Source organism: Plodia interpunctella, chromosome 15, assembly GCF_027563975.2.
Source record: "Plodia interpunctella isolate USDA-ARS_2022_Savannah chromosome 15, ilPloInte3.2, whole genome shotgun sequence".
In the NCBI taxonomy this organism is placed as follows: domain Eukaryota; kingdom Metazoa; phylum Arthropoda; class Insecta; order Lepidoptera; family Pyralidae; genus Plodia; species Plodia interpunctella.
In genome coordinates, this window is record NC_071308.1 from 10208327 (window position 1) to 10224524 (window position 16198).

Genomic DNA, 16198 nt, shown 5'->3' on the forward strand with positions numbered 1-16198 from the left:
TGATGTGACGTTTGCGACCCCGGCCATTGCCGCGCGGGTGGCGAATTGGCGTGTCCTGGAGGATGTCGAGACCCTCTCCGACCATTTATATATAAGGACGACGGTCTCCAACATGCCCTGTTCCCAAATGCCCGGTCGGGACGAGGGGGGGCGGCAAGGGTTCCCCAGGTGGAATATGGCAAGTCTCGACAGGGACCTGGCTGAAGAGGCTGCCATGATTATCGAATGGAGAGAACCCACACCAAGCCGGTCCCTTGGTGTGGAGGAAAGGGCAATAGGCTTTCGCGTGTCACTCACTGAGGTGTGTGACGCATCCATGAGGAGGTCCGGCCCGTTGCCTGCAAAGGCGCGGGTTCACTGGTGGTCGGAGGACATTGCTGAACTCCGACGTCTCAGTAACCGCGCCCGTCGTAACTACACCCGATGCAGGCGGCGACGGAACTGGGTAGCTGGAGAGGAGGAGCGACTCCATGCTGCCCTCCAGGAGGCTAAAAAATCCCTGTCGATGGCAATCACTAAGGCTAAGGAGGAAGCCCACGAGGCGTTTCTGGCCACACTCGACAGGGACCCGTGGGGGAGGCCATATAGGGTAGTGCGCAACAAGATGCGCCACGCCCCCCCCACAGCCTCCTTAGAGCCGGATCTCCTTAATAGGATTGTCGAAGGCCTATTCCCAACGGCCCAAACATTCGTTCCTCCGAGAATGTCGGCCCCCGAGCGGGAGTCCATCACGACGGAAGTGCCACCGGTGACGACTGAGGAATTTGACCAGGGAGTAGCGCGCCTAATGGCCTGCAAAAAGGCCCCTGGCCCAGATGGCGTCCCTGGTCTGGTTCTACCGGTGGCCTTAAAACACCTGGGGAGCCGTCTCAGACAGCTCTTTGATGACTGTTTGTCATCAGGACGGTTCCCCAAACCGTGGAAGGAGGGCAAGCTCTGCCTACTCAGGAAGGAGAGCCGGCCCGAGGACTCCCCCTCGGGGTGGAGGCCCCTACTGATGCTGGATGAAACCGGGAAAATGCTAGAACGCATTGTGGCCAACCGGATCATCCAGCATCTGGAAAATGTCGGGCCCAACGTGTCGCACCGCCAGTACGGATTCAGAAAAGGGCGGTCGACCGTTGACGCGATAGGGGCCCTCCGAATATTCTCGGAGGACGCAATGGAACGGAAGGGAGGGGCCGTGGGTGTCTCGCTGGACATAGCGAATGCCTTCGGCTCCCTCCCATATGAGGTAATAGAGGAGGCACTCAAATACCATGGGGTGCCCCTCTACCTCAGGAACCTCGTAGGACACTACCTTACTGAGAGGGTGGTGCTCTACGAGGACAGAGAAGGCGTAAAATCCAAGGCGATGACCTGCGGTGTTCCCCAGGGGTCTGTTCTAGGGCCTCTGCTATGGAACATCGGCTTCGACTGGGCCATCCGCGGGGCCCTGCTCCCCCGGATGACTGTCATCTGCTATGCAGATGACACGATGGTGGCCATCTGGGGAGAGAAGCTGGAGAGCACCCTCAGGGCAGCCGCAGTCGCAGCAGACCTGATGGTCACCCGCGTCAGGCTGCTGGGGCTCAGGGTGGCCCTCAACAAGTGTGAGGTCATCGCCTTCGGAAGCAGGGGATGGAAGCCGCCTGAGGGCGCGTCCATATCCATCGGTGGGGAACGAGTCCAGGTGAAACCGCATATCAAGTACCTAGGTATCATCCTGGACTCACGCTGGAACTTCCGGGAGCACTTCAAACGACTGGCTCCCCGGATAGTCGGTGCTGCGTCGGCCATGGGCCGGCTGCTGCCCAATGTTGGAGGGCCCAGTGCCCCGTGCCGCAAGCTATATGCGGGTGTAACCCGAAGCATGGCATTGTACGGGGCACCAATCTGGGCAGATAGGCTCTCCAAAGCCAACGTGGCCCAGCTGCGGAGGCCACAGAGAGTGGTGGCCAATCGCATAGCTCGGGCCTACGTAACGGTGGCATGGGCGGCGGCGTGTGCACTGGCTGGCACCCCACCGTGGGATATGGACGCTAAGGTTCAGGCGGAAGTATATTGGGAGCGGGCAAGGAGGCGAGCTGTGGGGGAAAGGCCCGCCCCAAGAGAATTAAGGAGTGTCCGTCAGTTGGCCGTAGACAGGTTGAAAGAGCGATGGCGAGTAGAGCTGGAAAACTCCCCGTATGGTGTTCGAACCATCGGGGCGCTCCTCCCATCGCTCGAGGAATGGATGGAAAGAACGTACGGCCAACTGACGTACAGGATGACGCAGGTGATGACCGGACACGGGTGCTTCGGTCATTACCTGCACAGAATAGGAAAGGAGGAAACCCCGGTCTGTCATGAGTGTGGGGAGCCGGATGACACGGCCCAACACACTCTGGCAGACTGCGGGAAATGGACCGAGGAGAGGGTGGCCCTAGCAGTGGCCCTAGGAGGAGGAGGCCTGGATCTCTCGCTGCACAACGTCATCAGCAAGATGTTGAGCGGCGAGGGACGCTGGGATGCAGTATACTCCTTCTGCGAAACGGTAATGTCGCAGAAGGAGGCTGCTGAAAGGGAGCGCGAGGCACGAGCGCATGCCCCTCCCCATCGGCGAGGACGAAGAGGCAGGCGGCGGGCACAATATGCCCGTCGTCTGCTAGGATAGTGCCGTGAGGCAACGCCGGGGGGCGTCGTGGTAGAATGTTCGCGATCCCATGGCGCCCCCAATAACGGCCGGTGCGGAAACGCCGCAGGGGGGTTTAGTGGGTAGTCCGGGCTAGGCCTGGGAGTCCCACACTCCCCGGGAACAGTGTCCCCGGGGGCCGGTGCCTAAATGCATTCCCCCCTGCGAAAACAAAAAAAAAAAAAAAAAAAAAAGGTTAGGTTAGGTTAGGTTAGGTTAGGTTAGGTTAGGTTAGGTTAGGTTAGGTTAGGTTAGGTTGGGGTGCTAGTGCAGGAAACCTCCCCGAGTGCCTGATCCCTTGAAAGCTTTAATGGGCTGACAAGGGCTCAGGACGGTGCACCCTGGAAATGGCAATCAATAACTCCCTACGGGGTCTTGTTGGTTGCTGGCCAATGTCCTGCAATCCTTTCCCTCCTTTCCCTCTGTCCTCTTCCCATCCTTAAAGAGTCGGTCTGCTCCCGGTACTTCTCTCATAATGAGAGTCGACTGGCGATGCGGATCGCTCTATCCTTTCCCCCTTTTCCTTCCTTTCTTCCTCAGTCTGTCCGGTGGAGTAAACCACTCGAAAAATCAGTCGTTTGGGGTGGGATCGGGTAATTGAGCTTAGGTCAATGCTAGGGTGACCGCACACCTGAATTAAAAAAAGGAACGTTCAAAAAATGCAAGTCGTGAATAAAGAAAATCTACCCCAGGGTGGTACCGGCCGTACCGCGGTCGGAGAATCCACCCCGGTGTCTAATGACACCGGCTGCCCCTCGTATTCTGGGGGGGGCAATTTACGCCTTGCGCCTTCGGACGCAATTGTTGATGCAGTAGTAGGAGACGATGTGGTGAGAGACGAAGTGGTGGGAGACGAAGTGGTGGGAAAGAATGCGGGAGATGTTGTCGCACAGGTTTCGGACTCTGAAATGAGTGTTAAGAGTGCCAGTAGTGGTTGCGGACAGTCCCGCTTCTTCAGGAAACGGCGGAACACGGAGAGCCCGGAATTGAGTTCTGCGACGGATGAGGATAATCCTCCACAGGCGCGCGCTCAGCGCGGTAAGAGAGGTAGAGGAAGACCGCCGACAACCGGCGAATGTATTGGCCTCGGGAAGGCAAGGGAGGCTCTTCAGGCTACTCGTCGTGCCGAGTTTCTGAAGGTCCGCATCGGTGAGGAGGATCGGCAGTTGGCTGAAGCCGCCAAAAAGGTGGCGGTCAGGAGTGAGAGGGCAGCGTCACGCGCCTCCACTCGGTCTGAGGCGGAATTCGAGCCGGAAGACCTAACTGCCGGGTCTATAGAGGAGAGGCTGAACAACTCTGTTGCGGCAATAAGAGCGGTTGGGAAGATGTCCAAAGGCCTGAAGGGCACCGCCCAGAAGACCCTCAAGGATGCGGCAGCCTCAATTGAAGACTTAGCACACGAGCTAATGGAGAGATGTACCTCCAGTGAGACGCGCCGCTTGCAGGCGGAGAACGCTCGCCTAAAACAGGAGATGGCTGACCTTCGTCAAGAGTTAGACGAGATTCGAACGGAGGTCTACAAGTCGAAGCGCTCAGCTCAGCCTGAGACTGAAGCGCCGCGGGACACGCCAGCACTGGAGAAACAGCTGACGAGTCTCCTTAAAGAAGAACTCGGTCGATTCAGGGAAGAGGTCCTTACGAAAGTAAACTTTTTGGAGGGGAAAGTCCTCAGACCCACATTGGCCTCTGACCGGGGCAGCAAAGGTAGAGCTCCAACTATGGCCACGTTTGCCGAGAAGACAGCGGCCAGGCCGACTTTGGCAGAGACTCCTGTGGAACAGGTATCGCAGGCGGTCGACATCCCGCCCTCTCAGCCGAGTACAAGCACAGCCCCAGCTAAAACCAAGAAGGCTAAAAGGAAGAAGGCCAAGTCTTCCAAGACTGCACCTGATGCGGCCGCGGCAGCTGCCCCACAGCAAGCGGAAGAGGGTGCCTGGCAAACTGTGGGTCAAAAGAAGTCCCAAAAGAAGGCCACTAGAAAAGAGGCCCAGAAGAAGAAACGGCAGGAAGCCAGGCTTCGCCCGCCCCGGTCAGCAGCGGTTGTTTTGACCCTGCAGCCGCACGCTTCTCAAAATGGCGTGACATATGAGGAGGTGTTGGGTCGAGCAAAAAGTCAGGTGGATACTGTGAGCTTGGGTATCGAGGGCATGCGGTGCAAGGTCACGGCCACTGGTGCCCGCCTCTTGCAGGTGCCCGGCAGTTCTAGTGGCCCCCTAGCCGACGCCTTGGCCGACAAGCTGAGGCAAGCCCTGAATCCGGAGGAAGTGAAGGTCTCCAGACCTGTAAAGCGGGTAGACCTGCGAATATCTGGCCTGGATGATTCCGTGACTAGGGAAGAGCTGACAGCAGCACTGGCCAAGGCTGGAGCTTGCTCTGAGCTGGACCTTAAAGTAGGCGAGATTCGTCGTGCACCACGTGGTATGGGGACCTCGATTGTAGCGTGCCCGGTGACTGTGGCTAAAAAGCTGGAGGATGGCCGTCGGCTCCTAGTTGGCTGGGTGTCTGCCAGTGTTAAGCTGTTAAAGCAAAGGCCGATGCGCTGCTACAGATGCATCACGGGTGAGCATGTGGCGACGCAATGCAATTCTGCGGTAGACTGTAGTGGCCTCTGTTTCCGATGTGGCAAACGAGGCCACGAGGCCAGGACGTGTTCTGCGGCGCCCCATTGCCCCGTATGCGCGGAGGCCAATAAGCCCGCCGATCATGCAATCGGCAGTAAACTATGTAAGGCAGCCAATAAGAAGACGGGCAAGACACCCAAAAAGGCCCCAGCCTCTCGGCCTAAAATACCCCCCACCGAATCGTCACAAGGTGTGGAACCTTTTGAGATGGAATGTCCATAATGTCTCAAAGTACGACATTCTTGCAGTGCAACATCAACCACTCTGCCAGAGCACAAGACCTTCTGTGTCAGAGCATGGTGGAGTGGGGTGTCAAAGTGGCGATAGTTGCGGAGCCATACTTTGTTCCGCCTCGTGACGATTGGGTGGGGGATGCTAGCTGCTCGGTGGCCATCATCTCGTCGCCTTCCTCAGGCTCGCAATTCCCTGAAAACATCACCAGGGACGACGGGTTTGTTGCAGCGCGGATAGGGGATTGCGTAGTGGTCGGCGTGTATTTTTCGCCCAACAGGGCTCTAGCCGACTATGAGGCATTTCTCATACGTTTAGGATCTGTCGTGGTCAGCAGCCATCCTCGCCCCGTGATCGTGGCCGGGGACTTCAACGCCAAGTCCTTGGCGTGGGGCTCCCCGGTTGCGGACGCGAGAGGCGAGCTAGTTGAGGAGTGGGCGTTGCAACTCGGTCTCACACTCATGAACCGGGGAACGACCCACACTTGTATTCGACAAAGGGGTGGCTCAATTGTTGATCTAACGTTCGCCAGCCCCTCCCTATCTCGACGAATTGCGGACTGGCGGGTTGTTGAGGAGGTGGAGACGCTCTCTGACCACCGGTATATTCGGTTCAGTGTCTCCGCCCAGACCTCCGGCCAGCCAGCTACGCCTACCGGACTTGACGTAAGCAGCCCCCGTTGGGCCATAAAACGGATCGACAAGGAGCTGCTAAAGGAAGTGACGATAGTACAGGCCTGGGCGTCGGCACCTCCCGCTGAGCCTATAAACGTGGATGAGGAGGCGGAATGGTTTAGGGACACGTTAACCGCTGTGTGCGACGCGGCGATGCCCAGAGTACGGAGAGCACCGTCCCGACGGCAAGTATACTGGTGGTCCCAAGAGATTGCCCAACTCCGGCGAAGGTGCATATTTCGTCGCCGCCTCTATGCTCGTCATAGGAGAAGACGTCGCCGCACCGCAGATACAGCCGCTCGCGAGGCGGAACTCTACGAGGAGTATAGAGCGGCAAAGGAAGAACTCCAGGTGGCCATTCGCACTGCCAAAGACAGGGCGCGAGAAGAGCTATTGGCGACTCTGGACAGAGATCCGTGGGGGCGCCCCTACCTGTTGGTGCGGGGGAAACTTCGCCCATGGGCTCCTCCCCTAACCCAGAGTATGCCGCCACAACTGGTGAACGACGTGGTGAGTGCCTTATTCCCGGCGGGTCGATCTGATTTTGTGCCACCGGCAATGCGGTTAAACGACCTAAATGAAGAGATTGGCACTGTTCCCCCCGTCTCCGAAGAGGAACTGGAAGTCGCGATAGGCAGGATGAAGAGGAAGAACACGGCCCCGGGTCCGGATGGTATCCCGGGTGTTGCGCTCGTGCTGGCCCTCGGGACTCTTGGGACCCGATTCCGTCAGCTCCTCACAGCCTGCCTAGAGCAGGGACGGTTTCCTATTAGGTGGAAGACGGGGAAACTGGTGCTCCTACGAAAAGAGGGTCGCCCGGCAGAGTCCCCCTCGGCCTATAGGCCAGTTGTACTGCTTGATGAGGTGGACAAAATGTTGGAAAAGGTGATTGCGGATCGAATCGTCGAGCATTTGAGCAGGGTGGGACCGGATCTTGCCGAGAACCAATTTGGCTTTCGCCGCTGTCGGTCGACGATAGACGCTATTTCTGGTGTCCAACGTTTGGCCAGTGAAGCGACGTCCCGGGGTGAGGTGGTGCTGGCGGTGTCTTTAGACATTGCAAACGCCTTCAACACCTTGCCCTGGGCTACCATAAGGGAGGCGCTGAAATACCATGGTGTGCCGGCATATCTTCGCCGAATTATAGACGCATACCTCAGTGACAGAGCGGTAGTCTACCCGGGCCTCAACGGCCCTGAACAGAGGCAAATGTCGTGTGGTGTTCCACAGGGGTCGGTCCTCGGACCGCTCCTGTGGAACATCGGCTACGACTGGGTCCTGCGCGGGACCGTACTTCCTGGTGTCGCGCTACATTGTTATGCCGACGACACCCTAGTCACCGTGCGGGCCAAATCGTATAGGCAGGCTGCTATGGTGGCCACTGCCGGAGTCGCTCAAATCGTAGGCCGAATAAGACGGCTGGGACTGGAGGTGGCCCTCCGCAAGTCGGAAGCCCTACTTTTTCATGGTCCCCGAGCGGCACCGACCTCTGACGCCCATATTATTGTGGGAGGGGTCCGTATCGACGTCGGGTCGACTCTCAAGTACCTCGGTTTAGTCCTTGACAGCCGATGGGATTTCAGGCGCCACTTTGATCTTTTGGCGCCCAAACTCACCAAGACGGCGGCTGCGATGTCCCGCCTCCTGCCAAACCTGGGCGGACCAAGCGTCGCATGTAGGAACCTATTTACGGGAGTGGTGAGATCGATGGCGATGTACGGTGCACCGATCTGGGGACCGAGTCTATCTGCCCGGAACGCGGCTGTTTTGCAAAGACCACAACGTCTGATGGCCATACGAGTCATTCGCGGTTATTGCACAGTGTCGGGTGAAGCAGCATGCGCCCTGGCGGGAACACCGCCCTGGAGTTTAGAGGCTAAAGCTCTCGCCCAGTTGTATACCTGGCGGCAGCAGATGTTGCAACAGGGTCAACCACAAGCACCGTCGGAGGTGAACGGGCAGAGGATGAGGTTGCGCAGCGTGACCATCGAGGAGTGGGACGAGAAACTGGCCCAGCCCAGCGCCGGGCAATACACCATCTCGGCCCTCCGTCCAGTACTGGCGGAGTGGGTAAATAGACGGCACGGCAGTCTCTCCTATAGACTGACACAGGTACTCTCGGGGCATGGCTGCTTCGGGAAGTACCTGTGTCGGATCGGCCGGGAGGAAAACGAGAGCTGCCATCACTGTGATGCCGAAACAGACACAGCTGCCCATACTTTGGCCGTTTGTCCGGCGTGGGAAGAAGAGCGGCAAAACACCGTCGCAACACTGGGCGTACAAGACCTCGAGCTGTCAACGGTGCTCGATAAAATGGTCGAAAGTGAAGCTGCTTGGCAGGCCATCGCAGAGTTTTGTGAGGCTGTCATGGAGACCAAGGAGGAAGCGGAAAGAGTGAGAGAGGCGACGAGTACTGTACCATCTCGCCGAGCACGCAATGTGCGCCGTAGGAGGCGCGCAAATATGGACCTTAGACCACCATAAGGTCCGGCCTGCGGGCGCCGGACGGGGCAGTCCGACGCCTGATCAGCCACAGGCCAAGAAGGCGCGGGAGCACTGGTGTCCGGTGCGACCGCCCAACGAGACGGATGAGGAGTAAAGCTCCTAAATAGAAGAGGTCCGCGATGGTGGACCAAAGCTTTGCCGAGGCCGCGTTGTGCATGCGCGAGCGATCCCGCAGCCTCGGCCCGAAAGCCGAGAAGGACACCGTGTGGTTTTTAGTCCGTGCAAGTCGGACATACCCCGGCGCTATGCCCCGGCGCCGGGCACGCGGAGGCGTTTTCCACACGAGAAAAAAAAAAAAAAAAAAAAAAGGTTAGGTTAGGTTAGGTTAGGTTAGGTTAGGTTAGGTTAGGTTAGGTTAGGTTAGGTTAGGTTAGGTTAGGTTAGGTTAGGTTAGGTTAGGTTAGGTTAGGTTAGGTTAGGTTAGGTTAGGTTAGGTTAGGTTAGGTTAGGTTAGGTTAGGTTAGGTTAGGTTAGGTTAGGTTAGGTTAGGTTAGGTTAGGTTAGGTTAGGTTAGGTTAGGTTAGGTTAGGTTAGGTTAGGTTAGGTTAGGTTAGGTTAGGTTAGGTTAGGTTAGGTTAGGTTAGGTTAGGTTAGGTTAGGTTAGGTTAGGTTAGGTTAGGTTAGGTTAGGTTAGGTTAAGGATGTGGAGGCCTCCTTCTCAGCCACTCTGGGAACTCGGGCCTTCCGGAGGGGAGAACACCCGAGTGGGGACGAGGGGTCGGATGTGGCCCCCATTGAGGTACGGGACTTCAGTGCCTTGGGTGCTGACGGACTTATGGCTACTGCGGTGGAGAGGCTGGGAATTATAACCAGCCTCGTCAGAAAGACCACCGCCTTCAAGGGGGGCTTCAGCGCGAAGATTCTGCGTGCCTCTACGGACATCAGGGATATCATGGATACCCTGGTGTCGCGTAACGAGTCGGACGAAGTACGGCGCCTCAGGGCTGATAATGGTCGCCTCCAAAGAGAGGTGGCCAATATGAGGGCAGAGGTCGCTGCGCTCCGCAGCGGGTTTGAGGAGGCTCGCCGCGAGGTCAACCAGGCTGCGCGAGCTGCGGAACAGCGGGCAGGTGCACCTGCAGAGGAAGAGAGGCTGATGGAGAGGCTGGAGGCTTCCATAGCCAAAATGATAGATGGCCGCCTAGCAGAGCTGAAGACTTGCCTCCCTCGGATGGTCACCCGCCCACCTCTGGCGGGTGACAGTTCGAGGGTGGCCAGGGCCACTAGGGCGGCCATTGCGGAGGCCTCCGGATTGAGTCCGGCGCTGCTGCCTAAGCGGACGGGAATGGAAGGCCGTAGAAGGGAAAGTGCTGAGGAGGGGATGGAGTGGGGGCCGTCGACCTCTGCAGTTCCGGACGAGTTCCCGGAGCTCCCTGGAGTTGAGGATGGGCCGACGACCTCGGCAATTCTGGTCGACGGATCCCCGGAGCTCCCCTGGGTTGAGGTTGGGAGGAGGAGCAAAGGGAAGGGAAAGGGCAAAAAATCCAAGCCCAAGCCCGAGGCGGTACCCAAGGGGGCCCCCTCAACCGTGCCCAAGCCCACGGCGGCGCCCACGGGGGCGCCTAAGTCTGTGCCCAAGCCTACGGCGGCGCCCGCGGAGGCGCCTACGTCTGTGCCCAAGGAGTCCCCCAAGGCGGCGCCACTGAGGGTGGTGAAAAAACTGTCGGCCCCTAGCTCCTCGGCTGTAATTCTTAAGTTACAGCCGGAGGCAGTGCAAAATGGGGCCACATACAGTTCCGCCCTCCTCAAGGCCGAGCAAGAGGTGAACCTGGAGGAGCTGGGCATTGGCTCGCTTCGGATTCGCCCGAGTGCGACCGGAGCGAGATTAATTGAGGTCCCCGGCTCCTCTAGCTCAGGCAAGGCGGACGCACTTGCTTCGGCCTTGAAGGTGGCCCTGGCCGGCGTCGTGGACGTTTTCAGGCCCGTCAAAACTGCGGATTTCCGCGTGACGGGACTGAATGATGCGGCAACGGCGCAGCGGATAAAGGCTGCGGTCGCGCAAGCCGGGAGCTGCACGGAGGACCAGGTCTGGGTGGGTGAAATCCGCTCAGACTGGCGGGGCTCTGGCTCTGCCCTGATGCGCTGCCCGGTCACGACGGCCAAAAAGCTGATCGAGGCGGGCAGCCTCACGGTAGGCTGGAGCCGGGTGCAGCTCCGGCACCTGGAGGCGCGCCCCATGCACTGCTACAAGTGCATGGGGAAGGGGCACACTGCATCGCTGTGCCCCTCGCAGACGGACCGCAGCCGGCTCTGCTATAGGTGCGGGGAGGCAGGGCATTTGTCCGCCTCCTGCACAGCGGAGCCCCGCTGCGCGGTATGCCGCGACGCCGGCAAGCCGGCGGGCCACGTGATGGGGGGTAGGGCCTGCAACCCACCCCCGATCCGAGGGAAAGGGCCGTCCCCTCCTCCGCGCGAGGGAAGGCAAGGGGAGGCGCCAGTCGGCCAAATGGAGGAGTGATGGGGGTCACCTTCCTCCAGGCCAACCTCAACCACTCCGCTAGGGCGCAGGACCTCCTCCTGCAATCCATGGCGGAGTGGGATCTGGATGTCGCGGTGGTCGCGGAGCCGTACGCGGTTCCCTCCCTGCCCCACTGGGCGGGGGATCTGGATGGCCTCGTGGCCATCGTGGCTAGGCCTGGTGCCGCCCCTCCCCTCGCGATTAAGAAGAGAGGGAACGGCTTTGTGGTGGCGGTTCGGGGAGAGTACGCCATAATTGGTGTTTACTTCTCCCCGAACCGGGATTTGCCGGCCCTGGAGCGGTTCTTGGATGCTCTGGGGCCGGAGATAAGGCGGTTAGCGCCCCTAAAGGTCTTCGTGGCCGGTGACTTCAACGCCAAATCAACGGCGTGGGGGAACCCGGCCACGGAGCCCAAGGGGCGAAAGGTGGAAGAGTGGGCGCTGGCCGCGGGGCTGTCTCTCCTAAACAGGGGGACAGCCCACACGTGCGTGCGACGGACGGGCGGATCGGTGGTGGACCTGACGTTCGCCACCCCCTCCGCCGCGCGCTCCGTGTCGGACTGGAGGGTGGAAGGGGGGGTGGAGACACTCTCGGACCACTTGTATATTCGGTTCGAGGTGTCGGCCGCCCCCCAATGTCAGGCGGCATCATCGTCCCGGGTGCGCAGCCGGTTCCCGCGCTGGGCCCTTACGCGGCTTGACCGGGAGCTGGCGGAAGAGGCGGCCATCGTCGGCCGCTGGAGCCTCCCGCCTCTAGACGGAATGGGGGTGGACGACGCGGCTGACCGTCTCGGCGACGCTTTCACAGTGGTGTGCCGGGCGGCCATGCCAAGCGTAGGTCGAGCCCCCCCTAGGCGGGCGGTCTATTGGTGGTCGGCGGAGATTGCCGCCCTTCGCGTCGCCTGCAACGCGGCCCGAAGGGCCTATAGTCGAAGCAGGCGGCGCAGTCCCCGGGACGAGGAGAGGGATGGTCAGCTGTATGCGGTGTATGTGGAAAATCGCAAGGAGCTGCAGCTGGCCATCGGTCGGGCCAAGGAGGAAGCCTTCGAGGAGCTGGTGGAGGGTATCGAAAGAGACCCATGGGGCCGGCCGTATAAGTGGGCGAGAGACAAATTGCGCCCACAGGCGACCCCGCTAACGGAGACCCTTCAGCCAGCTCTGCTGGGGGAGATTGTCGGGGATCTATTCCCCGGCAATCCGCGAGGGTTTTCTCCTCCGAGGATGGCCCGACAGCCGCCTGACGCGGAGGGAGAAGAGATGGAGGCGGATCCGCCTCCCGTCACCGACGTCGAAATGGAGGTGGTCCTCGACCGCCTCCAGACAAGGAAGAGGGCACCGGGTCCAGACGGGGTGCACGGGAAAGTGCTTGCGCTGATTCTCGTGCACCTCGGGGAGGAGTTTCGGGGGCTGCTCAACCGCTGTCTGCGAGAGGGGCAGTTCCCGAAATTATGGAAGGAGGGCCGGCTCTGCCTTATTCCGAAGGGGAGCCGGCCCTTGGACTCGGCTTCGGCGGTGCGACCTCTGGTCCTGCTGAGCGAGGCTGGGAAGGCCCTAGAGAGCGTTGTGGCCTCTCGCCTCGTTCGGCATGTGGAGGAAGGCCCGGGACCGCGTCTCTCTGACGTGCAGTACGGATTCCGGGCCAAGAGGTCCACCATCGACGCCCTCAGGCGTCTGCGGTCGGTGACGGAGGAGGCGGATCGAGAAGGCGATGTGACCCTGGCGACGTCTTTAGACGTCGCCAACGCCTTCAACAGCATCCCGCACAGTGTAATACGGGAGGCACTCCGGTACTTTGGGGTGCCCTCGTACCTGCGGCGGCTGTTGGGGGTGTACCTGGAGGATCGTGTTGTCCTGTACGAGGACGGGGGGGGTCGTATGGTTCGGCGGAGCGTCGGATGCGGTGTGCCACAGGGGTCGATTCTCGGCCCTATCCTGTGGGACATCGCATACGATTGGGTCCTGCGGTGCCGGCTTCCCCCCGGGACGGGTGTCATCTGCTATGCGGATGACACTCTCTTCACGTCCCGGGGTGCGAACTTCGGTGAGGCGGCGCGGCTGGCCGAAACGGGCCTCGCCCTTTTGGTCGGCCGCATAGAGAGGCTGGGGCTTCGGGTCCGACTGGATAAGACCGAAGTCCTCCTCTTCCGCGGGGCCCGGACGCGAGGACCTCCCCCAGGGGCGCGCCTCCAGGTGGGTCATGAGGAGTTGAGGGTGAGTGCCCAGATGAAATACCTGGGCCTCATCCTCGACGGGAGATGGTCCTTTGTCCCCCACTTCCGAGAGCTGGGGCAAAGGATCGTCAGGACGGCTGCGTCGCTGGGCCGACTCCTGCCCAATCTGGGTGGGCCCAGCGACGCTGTACGGAAGCTGTACTCCGGCGTGTGCCGGAGTATGGCGATGTACGGCGCCCCCGTTTGGGTGGACGCCCTTGCCGCGGAGAATAAGCGCCTTCTCCGGCAGGCGCAGAAGGTGATCGCGGTAAGGGCGATACGGGGGTACCGTACCGTGGCGTACGCTGCGGCCACAGCCCTCGCGGGCGACCCGCCGTGGGAGTTGGTGGCGGAGGTGCTCGCCGAGGTTTACCACTTTGTGGCGAACAGGAGGGAAATCGGCGAGCACCCCTCGCCTGAGATGGTCCGGCGGGTCCGCTTGCGAGGGCAAGCGGAACTCATGCGGAGGTGGGAGGCAGACCTGGCGCGGGCAACGTACGGTGTACGCACAGTGGAGGCCCTGCGCCAGGTCCTGGAGAGATGGATGTTGAGGCGGCGCAAGCCTCTCACCTTCCGCATGACGCAGGTGCTCACCGGGCATGGCTGCTTCGGTGAGTACTTGCACCGCGTGGCCCAGCGGGAGACCGAGCCGGTCTGCCACGATTGTGGCGAGGCTCGGGACACTGCTCAACATGTTCTAGAGCAGTGTCCCAGGTGGAGTCGGCAGCGCCACGATCTGGTGGCAGTGCTCGGTGGAGTGGATCTGTCGCTCCCGAGTGTCGTCAATGCGATGCTCGGGAGTGACGGAGCCTGGGCGGCAGTGGCCTCCTTCTGTGAGACTGTTATGTCACAGAGGGAGGCCGAGGAAAGGAACCGCGAGGACCACCCCCTCGCGGAGCCGATCCGCAGAAGGCGGACGGGGGTGCGACGCAGGCGCTACCTTGCGCGCCTGCAGGCGCCCCCCTAAATCGGTGGGACTAGTCCCACCCGACGGCAGGGGTCCACCAGGTGTCGGTGGGCCCCTGAGAATGGTGAGTCCGGTCTCTGGCGAAAGAGACCGGCCAGTCGCTGAGGCGTCTTGTGTTAGATAGATCCGAGGCGCCTCCCTGTAAAGCGGCCGATGGCACCCGCAGGGGTTTAGTGGGTAGTCTGGGCTGGATAGCGGCCCAGGAGTCCCACACTCAGTGCGTAAATGCATTCCCCTGCGAAAACAAAAAAAAAAAAAAAAAAAAAAAAAAAAAAAAAAAAAAAAAAAAAAAAAAAAAAAAAGGTTAGGTTAGGTTAGGTTAGGTTTTTTTTTTTTTTTTTTGAAATATTAGGAATAGTGGCTTGATTTGGGCACAATTTTACATAAATCACTAAGTTTAGATGCACGTTTTTCTTTGCTATTTGATACAAAGTTGCGTGCATCTATCTGTGTTATGTTAGGAGGGGAGGAGGTTTTTGGGAGAAATGATAGATTTTAGAGATTTATGTCCCATTGATAGTTTTGAGGCTGTAGACGATATTGTCTACCAATTTCAAAAATGTCGTTGTCGTTTCCTCTTTGCTTGAGGTCTGGATCAGGTCAAATTCGTCGATTTTATTGCGTAGACACGCCGTGACGTAGTCATGGCGTGTCTTGCCAAATATAGGGCACTCTCTTAGAAGGTGTGGTATATCTTGGGCTGTAGTGCCATCGCAAGGGCATTTGTCGTCATCGATGATTTTAAATTTGGAGAGGTAAGCTTTGTGGAATCCGTGGCCAGTTAGAATCTGAGTGAGAGAGAAGGAAATTTTGAAGGCGCTTAGAGCGGAAGGGATGTGACAGATTAGCGGGAAGAAGGTTTTGGTGGTGGCTCCCTGTGTGGTCGACTGGTACTCCGCCTGCCAAGCCTGTAGCGTTTTCGCTTTCAGGAGTCGCTTGGCGTGGGACAGTGGGAAGAAATTGACCTCGGACGCGGTCTTTTTGGAGGCCGCCGCTTTGGCTGCCGCGTCCGCGATCTCGTTTCCCACTATCCCGACGTGAGCCTTCGTCCACACGAAGTCCACCATCTGGTTCCTGGACCGCAGCAAGAACAGGTCCTTGTGAATGCGATTCACAAGGTGGTCTGTGTTGCTACGGTCCTGGATAGCCTTTAGAGCGGAGAGAGAATCTGTGAATATTTTTGCCAAGGAGTGGTTCCGAGCGCGAAGCCACTCCAAGGCTTGGGCTATAGCGTATAGTTCGGCCATAAATACTGTTGAGGTTCGGCACAGTTTGAATTTTCTGGTCACGGATCCCCCCGGCAGTCCCTCCATGATGACGACAAATGCCGACCCCGTATCACCGTTTTCGTGTTTGCTCCCATCCGTGAAGACATTGGGTGCCTCCGGGTTCATCAGGTAATCAGTTTCCTCCTGCGTGGTCGCCGTATCGTAGTCTATGGTGACCCGCTTGGCTGGGTGCAGGAGGTCCCTGATCCCGACGCGTCTGTACAGACCAATGTCCTCAGGGAGGGAGCCCAACGTGCCAGATTGTTTGATAAGGTGTGTCTCGCGCGCCTCCTCCACCACAAGGTGTAGCGGCGGGAACCGCGCGAGCGCATCCGCGGCGACGGCGGAAATCGTGTGGAATCCTCGAATCGCCCTAATAGCAAACGCTCTTTGGAACGAACGGAGGGCTCTGCGAACCGAACAGAACCTTGTGGCCGTTCCCCAGATTCCCGCCGCATAAGTTATTATGGGTGTTATCACTTGCCTATATATGCATTCTACATTTTCCGGATGTATTCCCCAAGTGGGTCTAACAAATTTGCACAAATTTTTGAAAATTTTCGTAGCTTTTCCTATAATGTATTTAGAATGTTGGATGAAGTTTAGTTTATT

The 16198-nt window shown here is 59.1% G+C and overlaps 2 protein-coding genes across 2 annotated transcripts; both read left to right on the forward strand.

The window, feature by feature from the left end:
• Positions 1 to 3312: 3312 nt before the first annotated feature.
• LOC128676102 (uncharacterized) lies at positions 3313 to 5496 on the forward strand. The gene has a single exon (XM_053756048.1). The coding sequence runs from the start codon at positions 3313 to 3315 to the stop codon at positions 5494 to 5496; it is 2184 nt and encodes a 727-aa protein (XP_053612023.1).
• A 3963-nt stretch (positions 5497 to 9459) lies between these two features.
• LOC128676103 (transcriptional regulatory protein AlgP-like) lies at positions 9460 to 11142 on the forward strand. The gene has a single exon (XM_053756049.1). It carries the CDS (start codon positions 9460 to 9462, stop codon positions 11140 to 11142), a length of 1683 nt encoding a protein of 560 aa, XP_053612024.1.
• Positions 11143 to 16198: the final 5056 nt, after the last annotated feature.